Source organism: Balaenoptera ricei, chromosome 14, assembly GCF_028023285.1.
Source record: "Balaenoptera ricei isolate mBalRic1 chromosome 14, mBalRic1.hap2, whole genome shotgun sequence".
In the NCBI taxonomy this organism is placed as follows: domain Eukaryota; kingdom Metazoa; phylum Chordata; class Mammalia; order Artiodactyla; family Balaenopteridae; genus Balaenoptera; species Balaenoptera ricei.
In genome coordinates this window covers 73,046,899-73,070,205 of record NC_082652.1, presented here as the reverse complement: position 1 = coordinate 73,070,205, position 23,307 = coordinate 73,046,899, and the positions used below count along the sequence as shown (strand labels likewise).

Below are 23,307 nucleotides of genomic sequence, written 5' to 3'. Positions count from 1 at the left end.
TTCCTACATTCAATTGTTCCATCTAGCACATTATGTCCTATACAGTAAGTCCCCTACATACAAACGAGTTCCATTCTGAGAGGGCGTTCAAAAGTCCAATTTGTTCATAAGTCCAACAAAGTTAGCCTAGGTACCCAACGAACACAATCGGCTATATAGTACTATACTGTAATAGGTTTATAATACTTTTCACACAAATAATACATTAAAAAAACAAATGAACACATAAAATAAAGAACACATTTTTAATCTTACTTTCAGTACCCTGAAAAGTACAGTAGTACAGTACAACAGCTGGCACACAGAGGCACGTTCGCATCTTTGAAAGTTCGCAACTTGAAGGTTCGTTATGTGGGAGACTTACTGTATAGGTAAATAGACAACTTTGTTACCTGATGGAATAGCCTTTAATCATGATAACATTTATAAAATCAAGTGTCCTAGGAGCAAACAACTCCTTCATTTAATTCATTCAAGTGTGGTGGAAGATGTGGGATTAATGCCACTCACTGTGTTGTTCTGGAACATTTCCTCACATGGAAGCCACCATCCACCCCAAGCAGTGGATGGGTGATTGAAAGTTACACATGTATTGGTAATGAAGTAGTAAACATTTCCACAACTCACCCTCGAATTAACTACTTCCAGGGAGACATTCTGAGGCGGAGCACTTGGCACTAGAAGAAATAAAACAAGGTGAGATCATTATTGCCAAAGTCACGAAAGAGAAACTCCAACCCTCTTTGAAAAGAGAAAGCATGTCTTTTTCACTGTTCATAAGGATAATTAGGTAGGTAATTCCAGGTGGCACTTCAAAATTTTCCTGGAGAGATGAAAAATGACTGCATTTGTTTTTCTCACTTAGTGGCCCAGTTATCCATCGAGGGAGCCCCCAAAACTCTTAGGCAAAAAAGCACCTGCCGTGATACTAAATACTGCCACTTAATTACAGTTTTCTGGTGATAACCTTCCCAGAGGAACCAATAAAAACACACAGGAGATTTCCTAGAGTGGTTTTAAGGGCTTAAGATATTGTGCATTTCAGGACCTCCACGGTTTTATGATGAAATATGTCATTCTAACGGTCACTCTTGTTGCTTAATCCCTTTAAATACAACCTTTATTACCCCTTAAAAAGTGAAAAGAAGAAATACATCCCTTTTTTTCTCACACTTTGTAATTAAATCTCTGTGTCATAGATGCAAGCAGGTTACCAGAGAGCATTTGGTGAGCCATTTCTACTAACAAAGGTGCAATTTATTTTTCTTCGTGGGTTTTCTAGGTATTTTGCTTCTCTTACTTGCATTTTGATTGTTCCACTCCTTCATGGAAGGAGGAAGAACATATACAGCTTTCTTTATAATACTTCTAATGGATATTTACTATATCAAAAAGTGAATATTCTATCAAGTTAGTAATTCAACGATAGCCATTCACTGGATGACTCTAATATCTCAAGTACTATTCTAGATGTCTTGGATGAATCGTATAAATAAACAAACAAACAAATAAATAAATAATTCTGTCCCACAACAGTAATATAAGTAGCATTCAGTAAATGCTTAACATATATAAATCAGAGTATTCCTTATTTTTTTCATGACAAATTGATAAATTTAATAGAGAAGAAAGGCTTTCAGCATCTTCAAAAATTTAAGGGCCATTTTTGTTATGTTCCTCTTCTTTAATTTGAACTTGGACAATATCTATGTTTTCCTGGGGTGCTTATATTTACCCTGAATTTATTTATGTCCTACTCTGATTTTGCCTTCTCAAAAGTAATCACTATGAGGGCATGATATATGTCTGATTAATCTTTAAATCCTCCAAACTGACATTCAATTAATATTTACTGACTCAACAATTAAATGAACAAATGGATACTTACTTAAATATTAGCTCCTGGACCTTTCTGGACATGATAGGAATTATAATCACTTATTTTGTTTGACTTTGATAAATAAGTGATAAACATGATAGGAATTATAGTCACTTATTTTGTTAGTACTTGATAAAGGTTATTACCAATGTAACTTGTGAAAAATGTTTATCAGAGCTTGTTTTTCATGAATTAGGTCAACAAGCAGTCTTTCAAAAAAATATTTCATTATTTAGGAGATAGACTTTATTTTTTAATTTCATTTAATTCTGCTATGGTTTTCATATCAAATACAGAATATAACCTTCACAGGAACCAGGATTTTTGTCTTTTTGATGCTGTATCCCCAATATTGATGTGTGTTAAGCACATAGAGCACACTCAGCAAATATTTATAGAATGAATCAATTAATAGAAAGATTATAAGATTATAATAACATATTTTTCATATTTAGAGTTTTGGTCAACAAATTTGGTTACAATAAAAAAAAGTTTATAATTTTGCAATTTTATTTTTTAAATTAAGGTATAACACATAGGAAAGTGCACAAACCTTGAATGTATGACTGGATAAAGTGGTGTGTGTGTGTGTACATCCCCATTTAAACACCACCTAGATCAAGATATAGAACATTTTCAGTAACCTGGAAAGCTCACTGTGTCCCTTCTTAGTCAATATCTTTCTGATAGTAACCACTACTTATTATGACCTCTAACTCCACAGATTAGTTTATTTTGAGCTTACTAAAAACAAAACCATAGTTGTGTGTTTTCTTTCCCAGAGGCTGGCTTCTTTTGCTTACTTCTTGAGATCCATTCATATTGTTGCATGTAGCAATAGTTTTTTGTTTTGTTTTGTTGCTCCATAGTATTACAATATACAATTATTCTAATTTATATTTATCTGTTCTACTGATGAATGGCACTTGGATCAATTTCTAGTTTGGAGTTATGAGAGTAAAGCTGCTATAAAAATTCTAGTTTGTGTCTTCTGCTGGACAACTGCACTCATTTCCTTCATTCATTTATACCTAGGAGTGGAAATACTGGTGGGGGGGACCCCCTATGAGGGTTAAACATATGTTAAGTTTTAATAGATACAAAGTTTTCTGAGGTGACTGTACCAAGAAAAGATTAAAGATAGGCTGGAAATAAAAATAATTTGCGTGATCAAAAGAACTAAAAAAAAACTGATGTTCTCACAATGAGGAAGAATTTATTATGACCCACATTCAAATCACTCTATAAAGCAGTAAAAATTAAAACAGGTACAAACTGAAAAAAAAATGCTATGTTCTAAATCATATAATTGTACAGCTTCTGAAAAATATATTCTTTAAAAGCTAAGATTGGAAATAATGTCTTAATATTAGGTGATAATAAATCACTTCTTACTCATGAAAAATATTTCTAGTTTAGGTTTCATATGATATTCTAATATTTATATCATATTATACTTTACTAATCATATTACACACACTTTTGACCAATTAAATAATATGAAAACATAGAATATTGGAGGAAAGAAAAGGTATTTAAATTGATCATACATTTTGTTCTAGGTACTGTGCTAGTTGATATGTAACCCTTAATTGTCACTTTAATGAAAGTTTATAAATGGCATTTAACTCCTCATTTCAGAAAGCCAAGAATATATAAGAACAATAATAAACTACCACAATTTGATAATTTTCTGAATTAGGAATTTAAAGCCATCAAGTCCCAAAGGTGGACTTGTAACAATGGTGTTAATGAATTTTGCCTATTTTTTTACAATATAAATTTCTCTTACTTTTCACTGATGGCACACTGGCTATTCTTGCCTTACACAGTCAGGAAAAAAAGTGGACAATTTTTTTCTACAGTATTTTTAGTTATTATTCTCTTCTTCTTACTATCAATTTCCGCACTATTTACAAATAAATAGATACAACAGATAGGATTAGATGCTTGGTGGAAGTGAGTGGAATCCACATTTATCTATTAGGACTTTTCTTTATTTGTCTTATTTGACAACGCTTCATTGTTTCATGAGGCAGAGGGGAAGGACATAGTTCATTGCTTTTCTCTTCGAAATGTCAAGTAATTTATCAATTACAATAGGTTCATTAAAGCCAATCAGAGGCATTTGGTCTGGAAACTCCTCTCAATGTGGTGGAGCATGCTGGTTTAAGCACATGGTGATGAAGCATTCTGTAGAGTAGATTAAGTTCTCAAATTTGTAAATAAATTGTACATATAGTCACTTGAATTCCTCCCCTTAGCAAGTGTGTGCTGTCCTGTACACATAATTTGTGGATTGAAAGAATTTATATGTAGCTCTGAGCTTTTTTCTTGAAGGACCTAATATGAGACATTTATTATAGAATAAGAGAAACAATATATGTCCACACTGAATCCCCCTTCTTTACTTACTCGCTTATGTGACCTGGCTCTGCTGCTTACTAGCTTTTGTGACCTCTATCTTAGTGTTGACATCTGTAAAGTAGGGAAAAATACAGTGTTGTGAAGTGTGTGGAGCAGGGCCTTGCACTAATAAGTATTCAATAAATATTAGTGCTAACAGTAAGAAGCACATTCCTATAGCTAAGCTTGCCTGTGAAATTTGGTCCCTCTGCTTTTGAACACAGGGCAAGTTGGCATGGACACCAATAAATGTTAATTAATTCATAAAATCTGTTGGTAACCTATTCATGTCAACTAGTTCCAGAGACAGTGCTTAAGAACAAACTGGCAAAACTACTTACAGTCTACACTAAATATTACGCTGTCTAGCTTGATGCTCTACAATCCCAACGGTTTGAAGAAGTGGAACACTGTAAACCAATGATACACTAGGTGGAGGAATCTGAACAAAAAACAGTGTTTCTTCCCAGAAAAACAATTAAAACAGAGCTAAATTAGAGATGACAGCTCCTCAGAATAAAATCTTTATAAGCATCTTAGCATAACATGGATACTTTGGGGATAATTAATTCAGAAAAAAAGTTATTTGCATTTTATTTTTGCTTTTATTCAATTTTTCTATTGTCCCAATATAAATTTTTTATGGTAAGAATTTCTCTGGCCTTATAGGAAATCTGATGCTCTCAACATATATATAGTTACACATAATCATATGTTAAGTTAGTCACACAAAGAGGAAGTCCTAAAGATGAGTCTATACTTACAAACATTTGTACAGGTTTGGCTGAACTGTCTGATTAATTCAATAAATATTTACTGAGTTAGGAGGGATACAGAGATGAATATAACATCATCCCTCATATTAAGGAACATTTAGAATAATGAGAAAAAGAGAACTGGCATAGATAACATTTCTTAAACATTTAAATACATGCCATGCACATGTTTTAAGTGCTTATATGGATTAAACATTTAATTTTCACAACATCTCCCTTTTATAACATCCAGAAAGTCAAGGAGAGCAGGGCTTTGTGACTTACAACTGGGAAGCAGGTGACTATTAATTGTAATTAAATTCATCTGTATGTGACCTCAGCATGCATAGCTTCAGTAGAGAGAAGAGGACATCAGATTGAAGTACAAGAGATGAGTTTATTGTAAAGATGAAAGCAGACAAGGTTGAAGTACCCACTCCTAGGGGCCCCTGAAGTTCATGTGTTCTCTATCAAATGCATCTGATAGAGGGAAGTTGGGGTCCCTTGCAGAGTGATGTTTGTTGGATTAGAGTCATGAAATCCTTTCATTTAAGGACAGGCATTTTCTAAATCCTAAATGTTGCAATACTTCTAGATAATAATTCTTGGATTAATGAGTAATAATCTATCTTTCTCACTTATGACATTTAAAACCAAAGTAGAGAATAAGGCCACAGCATTACAGTTCAGTGTGTGAATGAAATCTACATAAATTATGTAAAATATTCATTTTCCTTTGTTTTCCTTTTATTTTTATAATTATAAATTGTGAAGTAATTTATTCTGCCAATAAATATTCTGTTCTGTCTTCAATAACAGAATCAGATGGATGGGCTTAAGAATTACATTAAAAATGATACCAAAGCGGTGTCAGATATAAAGTATTATTTTACATTGAAATTGCAAATGAACATTACTCCTGTGTCTTCTTTGCACTATCCTTAATAACATGCATGCCCTTCCTCATTTCACTGATACTGTAGGAAATATCCACCCAGATATTTTCCTAGATTGAAGCAAGGTTGGATCAGTCAAGGAATCACAAACTAAAGTCATTTTTTTGAAATTCAAAAGATCAATAATTTATAGAATTACACATACCAACATGGAAACAGTTGCTGAAAAGAAATAGCTTGATGCCTTTTTAGTATTCATGGAGGTCACATCTCTGCATTTCTGCACCTGCCTGAATTGTCACTGGCACCATATCATATACTCTGCTGTGCTTTATTTGCACTTTTCATTAAACTTCCAACCTTTCATTATCATCCATTTTTAGATCTCTAGTTTCCTCTGCTACTGCTTTGTCAAATTCATCTACTTCATTAAGATTTCTTTCTCTTTTTTATGGCATTAAAAAATATGTCTAATCTTTCATTTGTTAGTCAAGGTAAAACTAAAATATAAATTTTCATATTCAGTTTTAATACTTTCAATACTGGATTATTTGGCCTAAAACTTCATGATTTTTTTCAAATTAAGAGGTATATGTAGGAGGACTGTCCATCATTTACACTTTTAATCATCTACCACTGTTTAGGAGAAACAAAAGAAAGATGCTGATGTAAATTAGCCCACACACATGTACAAATGTGTCTGTATTTATAGGAATAAAGGAAAACACACACAAAGAAATGATTCTGAGCTCTTAGGCAGCAGTCACACTTTGAAGATGACTAATTAGGACATCCTGATTCAGAGTGTATACCTTTTCAAAGTTTAAATTTGACTGTAATAGATAGTTTGAGTGAATTAGCCAAATTTCTAATGTATGCTAGTATACTCCATGAAGTTTTAGTTAGGAAACCTTGAACATGGAATCTATGACATATATCCAATATTATTTCATTATTGTAACAACTATGTGAGTCAAATTTCACTGTCTATAACTTACCATCAGAAAGCGTAACCACAGTTATATCATCAGTAGATACTCCTGGCCCGTAGCGATTGTAAGCTAGGAATCGAAGAGTATATTCCGTGAATTTTTTCAGGCCTTCCAGTTTATAAGATAGTCCATCAACCTCTATATTCTGGAGACACAAAACACCAAAACCGTCATTCAGGAGACACGTTAAAGCTGAAATCGCAGCCATTCTGTGCAGTCAGTGAATTGGATGTTAGACTCTTACTCACAAAACTACACTTTAGCCTTATTATGAGTTGTTATAAAACCTAAATTGTGACACACACTCCCCCACTGAAGACCAAACCACTCTGTAGACACCTAGTTAAAACAGCACCATGCTATCTTTACAGTCATTAAATTCCAATTTGTTTAACACCACCCAGTACTTTGAATGGTGTGCACTATTAACGCCCACACCAAAACCCTGACAGGCAGAAGGCAGCTTGTAAATCCACGGGAAGGAGAGTTGCTCCTGTACCCAAAATGGAATAATTTACCAAGAAACAATAGAATTCTTCCTTCTTGTCCTGAAATATACCTGAGATTCTCGAAACTGATGGATCCTTTGCTACAATTGTTATGGATACTTTGCTACAATTGTTTTCTCTCAAAATGCTGTGAGGTTAAGTTGGAATTGTTTTCAGCAGTTCACAGATGTAGAAATGAGGTAATGGAGGTGAAGGTCACTGAGAAAATCAGAGCCAGTTCACTCCAGAAGATCCATTATACAGCTCTTCCCAATGATCCTCACACTCTATCTTGGGTGACACTATTTTTTAATTTATTTAAATGAATTGGTAAAATGCATTATTGAAGAACTAAAATGTGTAGGAAAAGGGTAGAATAGAAAGGTGAAAATAAGAGCTAAATAGCATGGGAGCAGTAAACAAAAAAAAAATGGAATGAATGATTACTTAGGAGGATCTCAGTAATTCTTATGCTATAACTTGGAACTTGGAACTGTTTTGAATAGAACTAATGCAAACATTTTATTTTAATGAAAAATATCTATCATGCAGTGTATGTGGAAGCATGAAGGCCACACTATAATGGGCAAATTTCACAACACATCATAAGAACTTCAATATCCCAAGGTCATTTCTGGTCTTTCCTATTTCACTACCCACTTGTCTATGTATCTTTTTCCACATGAAGTTGAGAATCTGGAAGTAAACATCTCAGTAGTCATATATATGTCACAAAATAGAATAGCTGAGTTTCATGTGTCTCCCTTAAGACTCGTTTACTCTTACTTTACATGAAAATCTAATTTGTCTATTTCCAATGTCTGTGCTAACCACAGATTAGAAGCGAAATGGAAGGTAGTGTTCAGGAGTAAAGTAATTCTGAAAACAACGAGAAGTGATAGGTGATGGTCCCATGGTGGGGAGAAGACAGAAATAACATCAAACATATGAATGAAAAAAGAATGAAAAAAGCAATTTGACGGAAGTTGCTGAATATAAGATTGATCATCCCTTAGGATAAGGACTGAAAATGCAAATACTTTTCTGGAACCAGATGGGCTCGTTCAAATGTGGTTACACTGGCCCAGACCACAATATACTCAAACAAAAAATCTGCATCCTTTGTATTAACTTCATCTCATTGCCCATTTGCTTCTCTTACCATCTGAATTCAATTAAATTGCTTAACATTTTCAATAAGAGTTAATTTAAAACTGATCAGCTATCCAATTAATGTGCTGGATACTGGTTTATATCAAGAGCCTGCAGATCTCCTGCAATTTCTCCAATAGGCGGCAGGAGTGGGGCCCATTCTTTTGCCTACCTGTTCCTTCCCCGTGGACACTTCAGTGCAGAACAATCTGTAACCTTGTACTGGACCATTTGCATAGGCGGGGGGTTCCCAGGTAATAAGAACTGAGGTAGGTGAGGTAGATACGGCTTGCAGATTTTCTACTGGCCCTGGAACTTGCACTGTTTACAAGAGAAATTGATTAGTACAAGAAGGTCCTCTTTCTCAAAACAAACAGAATTTCATCATTTACAGTTCAAGGAAATTATAGCACCATGTACTATTTTTAGAACCATATGGAATAAGAATATAAAAATATAGGATATAACTAGAAAGTTATGAAATTTTAGAATCATTTCATTTTAAAATTCAGAAGGGGACTTATATTAATCTAAATTACTTATTTCATTTTACGGTTGAGGAAACTGGTCAAGGAGTATAAGTGACTAGGGTAATGGCTGAATAACAGTGGGATTCTTAATCTAAATTCTTAGTATGGAGAATTTTCCACTTTGCAAGTAGGCCTTTGCCTGTGTATTGCTAACTGCAGAAGGAAAAGAGAAAATGCAATTAGAATACTTGTACATGATGATCCTACTTATAATTCAAATAGGCAGCACAGCTATGGATAATTTACCACGTTGTCCTTATTTAAGTCATCATTTTAAAATCTTGCCCAAATCTGGGTCCTTTAAATTAATTTCAGGATTTAATCTTCAATTTTACTTTCTAGTATTCTATCTTCTCTCATAACTATTACTTCACTTAATCAAGGATAAGAAGCTTGTTCATTAAAGAAATTAGATAAACACAGGTCTGCAATCACTTAACCAAAACACTTACGTCCAGATGTGTTTCTATATCCAAAAATTTTCAGGTTTTAGAAATGTAACATGGTGTATAGACAGTGTTTTATGTAACACCCCGAGTGGGGTCTGTGGTAGCACCCTGTTATTAAACCATATATTTGCAGCAAATATATGACATTCACACCAAACAGGATTATTAAAGACTATATATAGCCTAACATAAGGTCAGGTCAGGTTAGGATGTGAAACGAGTTAAGGAAATCCTTCTGATTTTAGATTTGCAAATTCTGAACATGTGCAGAATTTTTTATTTGTGCCTATGGACCTGAAATTAAATATATGATTTGTAAATGGTAAATGTAAGAATCACATTAGTTACTATAATCTGAAATAAATAAATAGTCTCATCATTGCAAGCATAACAACAACTTTAACTTAAACATGCTGTGTACTTCCCCCAGCCTTAGATACCACCTAGCTTTGGACAGACAGATATACATTTTTGGCCTCTAATTCAACACTTGTGAGTTTGAACTTCCATAGCGAAATAGCATATGAAAACCCAGCTGACATGACATCTGATAATATACTTCTTAGATCGGAATGGAACCTGTGTCTCTGGATCATTTTCAGAATTTGTTCCATGGAACCCAGCTCCTTAAGGCATTACCGCTCACACATTTTTGGGGAAAAATAATACTCACGTCAGAAACACATATTTTATGTTGAGACAGGCTGGGCCCTGGGCCCTGGGCCCCTGTGCTGCAGTGCTTACACCTGGACAAACCTCTCCTCGAGCAACAGAATACAAAGAAACTATAAGGGAGTAAAAATAACTGTGCATGTGCAATTGGAGCAAATTATGGACAAGGAGGTACAAAAAGACCAAAAAAAATCCCAACTGCCACTTCTGAAGAGCCCAGAGCAAAGACAGGGTGTTGGGAGCAAAAGGAGGGTACTGCACATGCCCCCTACACTCAACACCACCAAATGGGTGGGTAGACCACCTAAGACACCCCTCTGGCTGAATCCCTGGACACACTCCTTCCCTCACCCTATATAAGGAACCAGATTACCCTTCCTCAGGGAGCGAGCAAGGGAAACTGTTACTTGTTTTCATTCTTCCCTGCTGCAGCAGGGGCCCCAATAAAGCCTTGCTTGATTGGGGAAGGCCAAGAACCCTGGTCGGTATCAATGTCACCCTCACATATGTTCCCACCAGTCCCCAAATCTGGAGAATCATCATTATTGACAATTGCATTCTTTTCATCTTAACAACTGATTATTAATAATTTCTTAAAAACTTATTTGGAAGACATTTTATACCTATAGAAAACGTTAAGAATGAGAATAGTACATAGAACACCCTAGTTCCCTTTATCCAGATTTACCCATTATTAACGCTCTGTTCTATAAACTTTATCATTCTCTCTCTCAATTATCTATCTATCTATCTATCTATCTATCTATCTATCTATCTATCATCTATCTATCGAGATTTAGTTGCACCAATTGGGCTCTTTACCCCTAAATTCTTTAATGCATATTTCCTAAGAATTAATGTGTGCATGAATAATATAGTTGTCAACTTCAGTGCATTTCATAGTAATACAATATTACTAATCGTCATCTGTGTCAACTGACTCAATAGTGTCATTTATGTAGCATTTTTATCTCTAATTGAGGATCCAGTTTATTGTTAAGTTTGAATTTCTTTACCATATCTCTTTAGTCTGCTTTATACTGAAACAGTTCAAAAGCCTTTCTTTATATTTTAGAACATTTATATATATATATTTAAATTTGTATTGGAGTATAGTTGATTTACAATGTTATGTTAGTTTCAGGTATACAGCAAAGTGAATCAGTTATACATATACATATATCCACTCCTTTATTTTTTTAAGATTCTTTTCCCATATAGGCCATTACAGAGTACTGAGTGAAGTTCCCTGTGCTATACAGTGGGTTCTTATTAGTTAACTATTTTATATATAGTAGTGTGTATATGTCAGTCCCAATTTCCCAATTTATCCCTCCTTCTCCCCAATACCCTGGTAACTATAAGTTTGTTTTCTACATCCATGACTCTACTTCTGTTTTGTAAATAAGTTCACTTGTACCTTTTATTTTTAGATTCCACATATAAGTGATATCATGTGATATTCGTCTTTCTGTGTCTGACTTACTTCACTCAGTATGACAATCTCTAGGTCCATCCATGTAGCCTCAAATGGCATTATTTTGTTCTTTTTTATTGCGGAGTAATATTCCATTGTATATATGTACCACTTCTTCTCTATCCATTCCTCTGTTTGTGGACATTTAGGTTGCTTCCATGTCCTGGCTATTGTAAATAGTGCTGCAATGAACATTGGGGTGCATGTCTCTTTTTGAATTATGGTTTTCTCTGGATATATGCCCAGTAGTGGGATCGCTGGGTCATATGGTAATTCTATTTTTAGTTTTTTAAGGACCCTCCATACTGTTCTCCATAGTGGCTGTATCAATTTACATTCCCACCAACAGTACAAGAGGGTTCCCTTTTCTCCACACCCTCTCCAGCATTTATTATTTGTAGATTTTTTGATGATGGCCATTCTGACCAATGTGAGGTGATTCCTCATTGCAGTTTTGATTTGCATTTCTCTAATGATTAGTGATGTTGAGCACCCTTTCATGTATTTGTTGGCAATCTGTATATTTTCTTTGGAGAAATGTCTATTTAGGTCTTCTGCCCGTTTTTGGATTGGGTTATTTGTTTTTTTGATATTGAGCTGCATGAGCTGCTTGTATATTTTGGAGATTAATCCTTTGTCAGTTGCTTCATTTGCAAATATTTTCTCCCATTCTGAGGGTTGTCTTTTCGTCTTGTTTATGGTTTCCTTTGCTGTGCAAAAGCTTTTAAGTTTCATTAGGTCCCATTTGTTTATTTTTATTTTTATTTCCATTTCATATATACATATATATTTATATACATAAATACAGATATAGATATACAGTCATATATATATATATATATATATATATATATATATATATATACACACACACACACACAGATATATACATAGAGAGAGAGATAGATATAGGTATATACAGTATATGTATAGATATACATACCTGCAGATTCTGCATGTCTGGATTAAACCAACCTCAGTTCAGTTCAAAAATACAAAAAAAAAAAAAAAATTCCAGAATGTTCCAAAAACCAAAACTTGAATTTGCTGTACTGTGGCAACTATTTACATAGCATTTACATTTTACTTACAACTGTTCACATAGCATTTAGATTGTATTAGGTATTATAAGTAATCTAGAGATATTAATAATTAATCAAGATTAAATATGCTGGAGGATATGTGTAGGTTATATGCAAATACAAATACTACCTCATTTTATGTAGGGTACTTAAGCATCTGCAGATTTTGGTATCAATGGGGGAGCCCTGAAATCAATGCCAATGAAGATACTGAGGGACAACTGTACAGACATATGGGCATACCTTGGAGATACTGTATGTTAGGTTCCAGACCACCCCAATAAAGCAATTATCACAATAAAGGAAACCAAAATTTTTGGTTTCCCAGTGCCTATAAAAAGTCATGCTTACACTGTTCTGTATTCTGTTAAGTGTGCCTTATATCTAAAAGAAGTGTACATAATTTAAAAATACTTCATTGATAAAAAATGTTAACTATCATCTGAAACCTCAGTGAGTCATAATCTTTTTGTAGGGGGAGGGTCTTGCCTTGATGTTGGTGGTGGCTGACTGATCAGGGTGGTGGTGCTGAAGGCTGGGGCAGCTGTGGCATTTTCTTAAAATAAGACAACAATGCAGTTTGCCACATTGATTGACTCTTCCTTTCACATGAACACTCAGAGGTCATTCTAAGGTTATTAATTGACCTAATTTCAATAGTGTTGTGCCTGAAGGAATAAGGAGGCCTGAGGAGAGGGGAAGAGGGAGTGGCCTGTCAGTGGAACAGTCAGAACACACCCAACATTTATCAGTTAAGTTCACCTTCTTTATATGGGTGCAGTTTGTGGAACCCCAAAAGAGTTACAAGAGCAACATCAAAGATTATTGATCACGGATCACCATGACAAATAGAATAATCATGAAAAATTCTGAAATATTGCAAGAATTACCAAAATGTGACATAGAGACAGGGAAGTGAGCAAATGCCATTGGAAAACTGGTGCCAAGAGACTTGTTCAAGACAGGGTTGCCACAGATCTTCAATTTGTAAAAAATGTAGTATCTGCAAAGTGCAATAAAGCAAAGCACAATAAAATGAGGTCTGCCTGTATATAGATAGAGAGATAGAGAGATAGAGAGAAAGAGTTAATCATCCAGACCAAAATACTGCCTGCACATGGGACATTCTTTTTCACAGCATTCCTGGATAGTGTCAAGACTCTGTGTTTCACTTTGAAACTGAGTCCCCCTAAAACTGAGTTCCTCTGCCAAGTTTATGATTAACTCCTCTATCCAAAACTTTACTCCCTTTCTTTTCCTAAACCTGTTCCCCTCAAGACTGAGCACTATCAAAGAAAAGGGGGATTGAAACCGTATACAAGCCCCTGTGTCCTTGTCCTTTGAAGTAAAAGGCTTCTGCTTTAGTCTCCCAAGCCTCCCTTGAGTCTCAAAAGGCTGGCTCAAGAGTTAATGATTAGCAGCCAAAAATAAATAAAATAAAATAAATTAATTAATTAATAATAAAAAAAGAGTTAATGATTAGGAAATGTGAAGACGTAGAAACAAAGAATAGCTGTTGGGCCAGGAAACTGGTAACAATTTAGACTATAAATCTGCCACAGAGCAGAATCACCCAACTCCCAGTTCCCTGAAAGATACAGATGAAGGCCTGACACACAATCCTAAGTTGTTTTTACAGGAAGCACACCCCCACCACGTGAAAACTGCTGACCACAAGCACGCAGACCCTGGACCGGTTGAAAAGCAGAAGGTTGATGATGCAAAACTTCACCTTGAAGCCAACCAATTCGAGAATTCTGAATGAGCTGATCAGACACCCTGTGGCCCCCTCCCTCACTTTGCCTTTAAAACCTCTTCCCTGAAAGCCATTGAGGAGTTTGGGACTTTTGAACATGAGCTGCCCATTCTCCTTGCTTGGTGCCCTGCAGTAAATGCTGTACTTTCCTTCACTATAACCCAGCGTCAACAGATTGGCTTTACCATGCAGGTGAGAACAGAGGCAAGTTTGGTTAGGTAACAACATAAGCTATTACATGTTTACTCTTCTGCACAACAGTACTATAAATTCAAATTCCTGAAGTCCATAATATTTTCCTTTTGAATTATAGCTCTAACATAGGCCTGTGGATAATATATTGTGTTTTATGTTGATTGTGGAAATAGGCATGTGTGCTTATGTGTGTGTATATCTGTATACACACACACAAGTACACATACATATATTGATATATATATGTACTTGTGTATTTATTCAGACCTATGTCTATAAACTATATTTATACATAACTTACACACTTTTACATAAGTGATTCATTATATGCATATTAGAGAGAAAGAAAGAGAAAGAGAAAAAGGAAGACTCAAAGATGTTCAACAATAGGAATGAGATGTGAAATCAATACAGTTAACAGCTTCAGCCTTCCACTTCATTACACTTTAGTATGTCAGTCAAGAGCCTTAATGGGTTTAACCACTCATCATTTCCAAGATGTCTTTAATAATCCCCACTGATCCCCACAGTTGGACAATAATTTTGTGGCAAACTGCATCTAATTTCTCTCCATCTCTATTCCAGTTACCTCTTTCTTCAAAGAATGGAAAGATTCCAGAATAGATGCATAATCTATGCAAGTAACTCATCAATCAATGTCAACCTAACCAACTACCTTTTTAAATTTCAATATTGCATTACAGTAGAAATTCATTATAACACCTGTACCTAAGAACAAATTAAATACCTATGCTAGAGTAAATGAGCTGTATTACATGTCACTATTTGTACTGGGAACAGGAACTTCTGACTATATATAAGTTCATAGTGTAACAGGGTACTTTATAATGAGTTCTTATTGCATATTAACCCAAAGATGGCATATAAAAGTTGGCTGAATCTTTAATAAGGCATGATTTATCACATATAATCATACTGATGACAGGATGTATGTCTCTGTTCTATATATGTATGAGTAGGTAAGTGGGGTGGGGGGGAGAATATTACAGTTTAATGAGCTAGTTGATTAATTAAGATAAGAGTCAGAAGGTATGATTTCTTGTCCCTATACATGATAGAGACCAGTCATTGGCATCAAAGACCAAGGTGTCCATGGACTCCCTGAAATTGTTTGCATATTTTCAAAAATGTAATATGTACATTTTTTGAGTTGTAGGGTACAAAGTTTCCATCATTAAGGTCTACAATTTCCTAAGTGGTAGCTCCCAGTGGATTAGATAATATCTCTGATTTCTTTTGGTTCTGAAAATCAGTGACTTTATCATCAAATCATTTGTAGTGCTTATTAATTACTTTATAATGGGAAATATGGCAATAATTTCACTTTAAATAGACATCTTCAACTTTTAATAAAATGCTATACTGTTTCATAAGCTGAAACATTTGTGAAATAGATGTTTCTATTTCATTTTGCAAATCATGGGTAAATCAAATGCATTTGAATTCATCTGGTTTAATTCATCAAATATTTTAGATTTTCCAAATGTTAGGGCTTCTGATGATCAAGAAATCGAACAGTATATACAAATTAATACCCTATTTTATTTTCCTTTCCTTTCTCTTGCTCTGTGTCTATTCTAATATCTGTCTACCTTCCTGACTTCTCTGTACTGTAATTTTTTTTTTTTTTTCAAAGTGTAAAGGGTTTTTTTTAATTATGTGTAACACAAAGTTATTTAAGTCAATAAATTTTTAAGACTGTACTGTAATTTGATATTTGTATTAAGCACGCTAAATTCCAAATTATGATTTATCAAATATATGCTTCTAAAAATGGGAGTTTAAAAAACCTCTTCCAAATAAGAATGTGAATATAAGGTTTTCATAGAAAAAACTTTAGAAGGATCAAGACATGTCTCTGTCATCACAATACTGAATGAGGCTGATATCTTTTCACCATTATACTGATGTTTCCCAGCTGGTAGTCCGAAATGAAGACAAATGTTAGTGTCAGAGAATACCTAGTTGAACGTTTGAATATTTAAAGTCTTTTCAAAATGATTGCATAGTACAGTGTTCCTAAATCATTAATTTAACAGCCACCAAATCCTTTTTTTTTTTTTTAAGAACTAAAGTAACTGTGCATTAAGAAAAAAAAAAAAAATCACATGTGTTGTTATTCAAATAATGACCTATAATTCACATGTCTTCAATTCAGGCCAGAATTCTGAGGGTGAGTCTACCTTCTTATTCATGTGCTAATACAAAAATGATTCTTGAGTCCATTTTTAAAAATGGATAGCAAGGAATCTAAATAATTATCTGTGGTGATCCAAATGGATTTAGGCCACAAAGCTCTCTTATTTAAGCAGCAGCTTACATTTCCAATGATATCCTCACTGAATGTGTTTCAAATGCAAACCATTTCTGAAACTATTTGCATTTATTGATAATAAAGTGCATGCTTTGATTGCCTCTTTGATTTTTTTTCTCCTGTAGTTAACAGCTTTAATGATATTTCTATGAAATCTGTTTCTATTCTGCAGGGGGAATGCAACATCAAAAAGCCTGCAGGCAATGTAATTATTAACATAATAAAACCCTTCTTGACTGAACTATGCACAGTTAGGAGATATGACAGTAGTTTGGCAAGGAAGAAGCACAAACTGTGGGGTAGGTTTCTATTACAAAACCACAGGAGTCTGACAAGATTTGGTTGGAGGAAGCAGTTATTACCTGATCATTTTATTGAATATTTTTGGTTTGAATAGGTGCTATCTGCTAACTCACAATATACTCAACTGTGTCATTATGTGTGCGTATATGTGTCTGCATCTGTGTGTCTGTAGACATATACGGATGTATCTATATATATATATACACACATATATGATTTATGACTTACATATTACTTATATATATAACATGTATAAATGTTGATATATTAAATAATGGATATTTTTTGACAGCATAGTAGGAAAAACTTTAATGATTCTCTCTGAAGGAAAAAAATCTTAAAAGTAGTCTTCTTGTGATTCGTCCTAGAACCGGAAATAGTTTTATAATAAAAGTGATTACAGGGATAGACCTCAATGTAAGGTCTTTTCAGTGGAGTAACAGATTTTTCACTAACACCAGCAAGCAGTAATAACCTTGGTGAAGTACATAGCTTATACTGAATTTCACTTTAGAACACAAACAATGCCTAGAAAAGTAAAATGTAGTGGGTAATGTAGATTCCTGACCGAATGAGATTTCAAACCATTTAAACTGGAGATTTTTAAGTAATGTCAAAGGCAACTGTTTATATGATACAGCAAAATTGCCAAAAAGATAATACTGAAGTTAAAAAACTTAAAGTTTCAGCCAAATGTGCTTAAATTTCCATATTACTGAAGGCTTATTGTCATGTAAACCTAATCATAATGACTTAAAAAAAATTTTTCCCAGAATAGCTTGGGTCTGGTTACTTTCCATTGTGATTGAAATTTCTAGATAAAAGTAACAGCTCATTTTAAAGTCTAATCACACTCTTTATGTGTTTATAATACAATGTTTTCTCTAGTACTGTGAAATATTTTATCATGTAGAAACTTTTAAGGAACTTATTAGGACAAAGAAAACACACACAAAAACAAACAAACAAACAAAACACCTCTCTGGACTGGACGGATGATGAAGTATATAAGAACATTAGAAATAGACCTATTGATGAAGTATATAGTAATTGAGGACAGTTATGGGAAGTTTGGTAAAGAGTATTTCCTGAACAACAGTTGAAAACTGCACTGATGGAAAAAGGAAGGACAGGAAATTCAGATGTGAAGGAGGAATCTAGTGAGTCAGGGTAAATGGGAGTGAATGAGTTTAATGAGTAATGGCCTTGATAATTGCCTTTCTGGAATAGAATTTACAAGTTGGTCAATGGAGAGAAAAACACTAGAGAATAGTTTGGGGAAGGCTTTAGATGAGGAAGTCTTTAAGTAAAAATAATGAGAATAATTCCAAAGTGAACTAATTAATGATGGCACAGTTAATCAGGAAACAACCCACCAACATGAAATTATCAATGATTAAATTGCTTATCTCTTTTATTAGCATTATCAACAAATCAAATAGTGTTCTACTGATTTCTAAGAAAATGTGGTGTGTCTCAAGATGCTTGAAGAAAGTTAAAAAAAACTCATCCAGTTTTTGCAAGATGTTTGCCTCTAGAACTTCAGTTTGGGAACAAATGTTCAGAAAAGAAAAAAAAAATCAAATTAGTTTTCTAAGAAATTGTCAAGAACTTCTGAGAAATTCCAAACAGAGATAGTGGAAAGGTGAAAACTATCACTGTGATACATGGTAAAAAAAAGAAAATACCCCAAATGGGAATGAAACACCTGAATTTTGAATCCTGTATCAAAAACCCCTGTTCACTATTTAATAATACTTTATCTTTAGACCAGCTTACCTCAACACTCTGCATATTATTTTCTTATGGGTTCATAATTTCTATATAACAGGGCTATTGTAGAAACTGTACTGTAAATGATGCTATTATAGAAAAGCAAGTCTTCAAAATAATACAGTAGTTAATATTATTGTTACCTGAAATCAAGTCCCTTAAACATTTCCAAATTTTGGTTCCCTCATCAGACAATTGGAGGAAGAAGTATTTGCTCCTCTTAATTCTCAAGATTGTAAGAAGAAACAAGGAGAAGCTGTATGTGAAAAGGAAACAGTAAGCATAGCAGTCCATATCTGCATAGGGTGTAGCATGAGTCCTGGCCAGGATTATGTCTGTAAACCTAAGTTAAACCTTTCAACCTTCTCATAAATACTCCACACAGTTATTTTGTTGTTATTATACAGACCATACATTTATGTTTAATTCTTATAGAAGAGTCCCAAGCAGAAATCCCTAGGAAGGGCACAGGTGTAGGCCTCTTGCTTGTTTCACACTTATTTGAGACTCATATATACTTCAGGATCGTACTTCTGCACACAAAAAAGTCAGTTCTCTATAAATATTATAGATACGCATCAGAGAATCAGGTGTCTTCAGCTTAAGTGCAACCCAGAGTGTTCCCCATGGTGATAATGTAACTAAATCTCAGCAACCTTTCTCAAATTTGGCTTGTATTTACGGTCAGTATGGGAAGAATCAATATTTGATGTCTGTGGTTTTAATAGACTCAATAAATGACATGTATGGATTGCTTTTATAAAAGAGCCCTGCTGCTGTGTATTAGAGGTGAAGGAAGCAGAAATCTTTTCTCCAGCAGTCAAGTGAGTAGGTTTTTCTACATAACGGCAAAAAGATCCTACTTTAAAAGATACCATCTCTTTGGGGAAGTAATGTATTGTTTATTTATCTCTAGGCTTTAAAAGATAAGTAACTGCCTTGGGTAAACTGACTCTTTGTGGAGGGACCATAAGTTAAAGAAGAAATTTAGAACTCTATTCTCCTAACACATAGGTTTCACAGAAGTTACCCATCTGGGCTACATCCCATCTAATAAAACTTTGGTGAGAGAGACTAACAGTAAAGAGTATGGCCTCCAGAATAGGAGACCCTGGGTTCAAATCCAGTACCCTTGCTCAGGCTATATGGCCAGGGTCAATCTACTTAATGTTCTTGAGCTTAAATTTTCTTACCTTAAAAATGGAGTTAATACCAACACCTACCTCATGGCTTTGTTGTGGAGATTAATAATAAATCATTTATGAATGGCATCTAGTACCAAGGAAATGCTCAATAAATATTACCAATTTTCACAGTGTGCCAGACATCATGAGAATCAGCAGAGGAAACAATGAAACCTTCCTTAAAATTTAGTCTAAGGTGATGGGACCACAAGGAGCCAGGAGAGGTCCAGATGAGGTGGGAGAGATCATCAGGGGTGAGACCACACTGGGCCTTAAAGGCGTTAGAAGGATTTTGATTTTTAAGACTCATCAAGGTACTGATAGACTTAATCATTCTGTACTCTGTCCACTATACAAATTGTGAATTGAAGGGGGCAAATGTAGGTGTTGGGAGACCAGTTGGGAGAGTATTCTATAGTACAGAAGAGAGAGGTTAACAGCTTGATTTAGAATGATGGTGATGGACATGAAGAGAAAAAGAGGGATTCAAGAGCTACAGGGAAGGTAAAAACAATAGCATTTGATGGATTGGAGGTTGGGCAGTGAGAGGAGAGAAGCATCAAGAATGACTCCTATATTTCTGACTTGCATAGCTGGTTGTTTCTCATGTTGTTCACTGAGACAGCAAACATTGGGTTAAAGCAAGACTGGGCAGGTGTGTGGGTGTGGTGTGTGGGCAGGTGAATATCACAGTGTTGGTACCCACACTGGGGTTGAGGTTCTTCACTACATACAGAGATATGCGGCTGGGTATTTATCCCCAGATGGAGAGTCATAACCTATTATTTTTCTTCATCTTTACTTCTCTCTTAATTTTGTGGGCTCTGGGCTAGACAATTTCACACCCTAGTTCTATGAATGGCCTCATCACAGACTTTTTTTCTTCTTTATTTATCTCTCCTGCAATTTTTTTCTTTCTTTTCCGTATATAGTCAGCTGATTTTTAGGAACATTAGCTAGTCTCCAGATTTTGTGATCATCTGTTTTTTCTATTCCCACCTAACTGAGCTCCTCTAAACCCACACTTTGCTCTTTTTTAAGGCACTCAAAATAATGACCCCAATTAACAGATCAGACTCTGCTAAGGCACTTTTTCCTGAGCAACGTATATACGTGTTGAGGAATTTTGCTCCATTCCGCTCCCGATAATTGAAAAAAAGAGCTCAAGAAAAAATATCTTTCCTTACAGTGGCAACAATAAAAATCCCAATAACAATGAACCTGGGTACACATGTGACCTTGACAATACTGAAATTAATATTCACTTTGCGATTCCACTGACATTTATCACTGAGAAGCACCTTTAATGCCCTTACACACACACGCGTGCGAAGGGAAGATTGATCATAGCACAGGGCAGAAAACCTAGTTGTCCTCTATCTCTAAGAAGCATCTAAAAGGCTCCCCGTCTGCTGCCTGAACCACCCTGAGGATTAAGTTTATTTTATTTTATTTTCAGTATTCAAAAGATAAGAAGTTTATTAACCACATGGAAGATCTGGGCTTGTTCAGAGATAGCAGCAGGAAGACAAAGAGTCTTCAGCAGTAAATCATCTCACAGAAGTTGGACAATGACTTTATGTAAAACTGAACATAGGGACACGGATGTACTATTCTGTATCCAAAGATTCCTTTTATTTCCCCAACCCCACCTCCTTGGCTTTAATTTTCATTGGTGCCATGAAGTTTCAGACCAATAGGAAAGAAATGTCTTTGACTCAAACATTCAAAGGCCATTGATTATAATGTTCAGTAAATCTGGAGTAAAATAAGGAAAATGATGGTTAAACATGACATTATTTAGATAACATTCAGAAATATTTAAGAAGATTGATTTGTTTAACCACTGTATTTCAATAACTCCAAAACTCATTTTAATATCAGATTGGCAATCTTTTTGACTTCCTTGTGGCTGGATATAAGACATAGGGAATATATCAAAGTCATCACTGCCCAGTATAATGTGAGGCATGAATACTCATAAGCAATTTGAATTTTCTAATCGCCACATTAAAAAGGTAAAAATGAAATAAGTGAAATTAATTAAAAAATATATATATATAAACTAATATATCTAAAATACGGTCACTTCAAATCATAATCAATATGAAATGTGTTAATGTGATAGTTTACATTGCTTATACTAAGTCTTTAATACCCAGTGTGGATTTTACTCTTTCAGGACTCCTCAATTCGGCCAAGCCACATTTCAAGTGCTCCACAGCCACTTGTGGCTAGTGGTTACCATACCAAACACTACAGAAGTAAGAAATGTCACTAGAATAATTCAAGAACTCTAAAAAATTTAGTATTTCCAAAGAAAGTGGCAAAATTACTGTAAGAACATTAAATTATCAAAAGGACAGAGAACAAATCATACTCCAAGTGTTAAAATTAATCAAGTTGTTGGCATAATCTAAGATGTGAGTGATATGTTCAATCTATTATTACACTGTTATTTGTGGTTTAAAATTATATTAAATGATGAAACATAACACCAGAAGGGGCATCAAGTCATTTCTGGGGATCCTAAGCATTTGGTTAGATTGAACTACAAGTCAGTCCCTCTGAAGAATGGAAGTGATAATAATAATTTTTTATTTCACTGCAAGGTAGTAGGAGAAGACTTTGAATCAAGTCTTCAGCAGACAGCAGACTGAAGGTTAAGCTCAAGTAAGTGATTTACAACAGGGGGTAGAAATGATGTCCCTAGCATGTTCTTCAGCATGGGGGTTAGCATAACTCACTCAGACTGGCATAAGCTCAATAATGTTGGGATTTTTAAAATATTATACTGTTATGGCAATGTTTTCTTAAATAATAAGAATTTTAACTCATTACAGAATTGTTAAAATGCAGTTAGCTTTCAGGTAACTGTTTTTCCATTTCCCTGAAATTATCATGGCTAATCTTTGTGTGTGCACAGATGCGCACACACACACAGACATACATTAACACTGTGGTAGGAATGTTATGCCATGTT

At 34.6% G+C, this 23,307-nt stretch overlaps 1 protein-coding gene across 1 annotated transcript in view; it reads right to left on the bottom strand.

Moving 5' to 3' along the window:
• DCC (DCC netrin 1 receptor) overlaps positions 1-23,307 on the bottom strand; it is a 1,173,736-nt gene that overhangs the window by 323,128 nt on the left and 827,301 nt on the right. The window contains exons 14-16 of the mRNA XM_059893793.1: positions 8,741-8,889; positions 6,935-7,073; positions 628-677 (exon numbers count right to left, since the gene is read on the bottom strand). Coding sequence (XP_059749776.1) covers positions 628-677; positions 6,935-7,073; positions 8,741-8,889 — 338 coding nt within the window. The remainder of the gene's footprint in view (positions 1-627; positions 678-6,934; positions 7,074-8,740; positions 8,890-23,307) is intronic.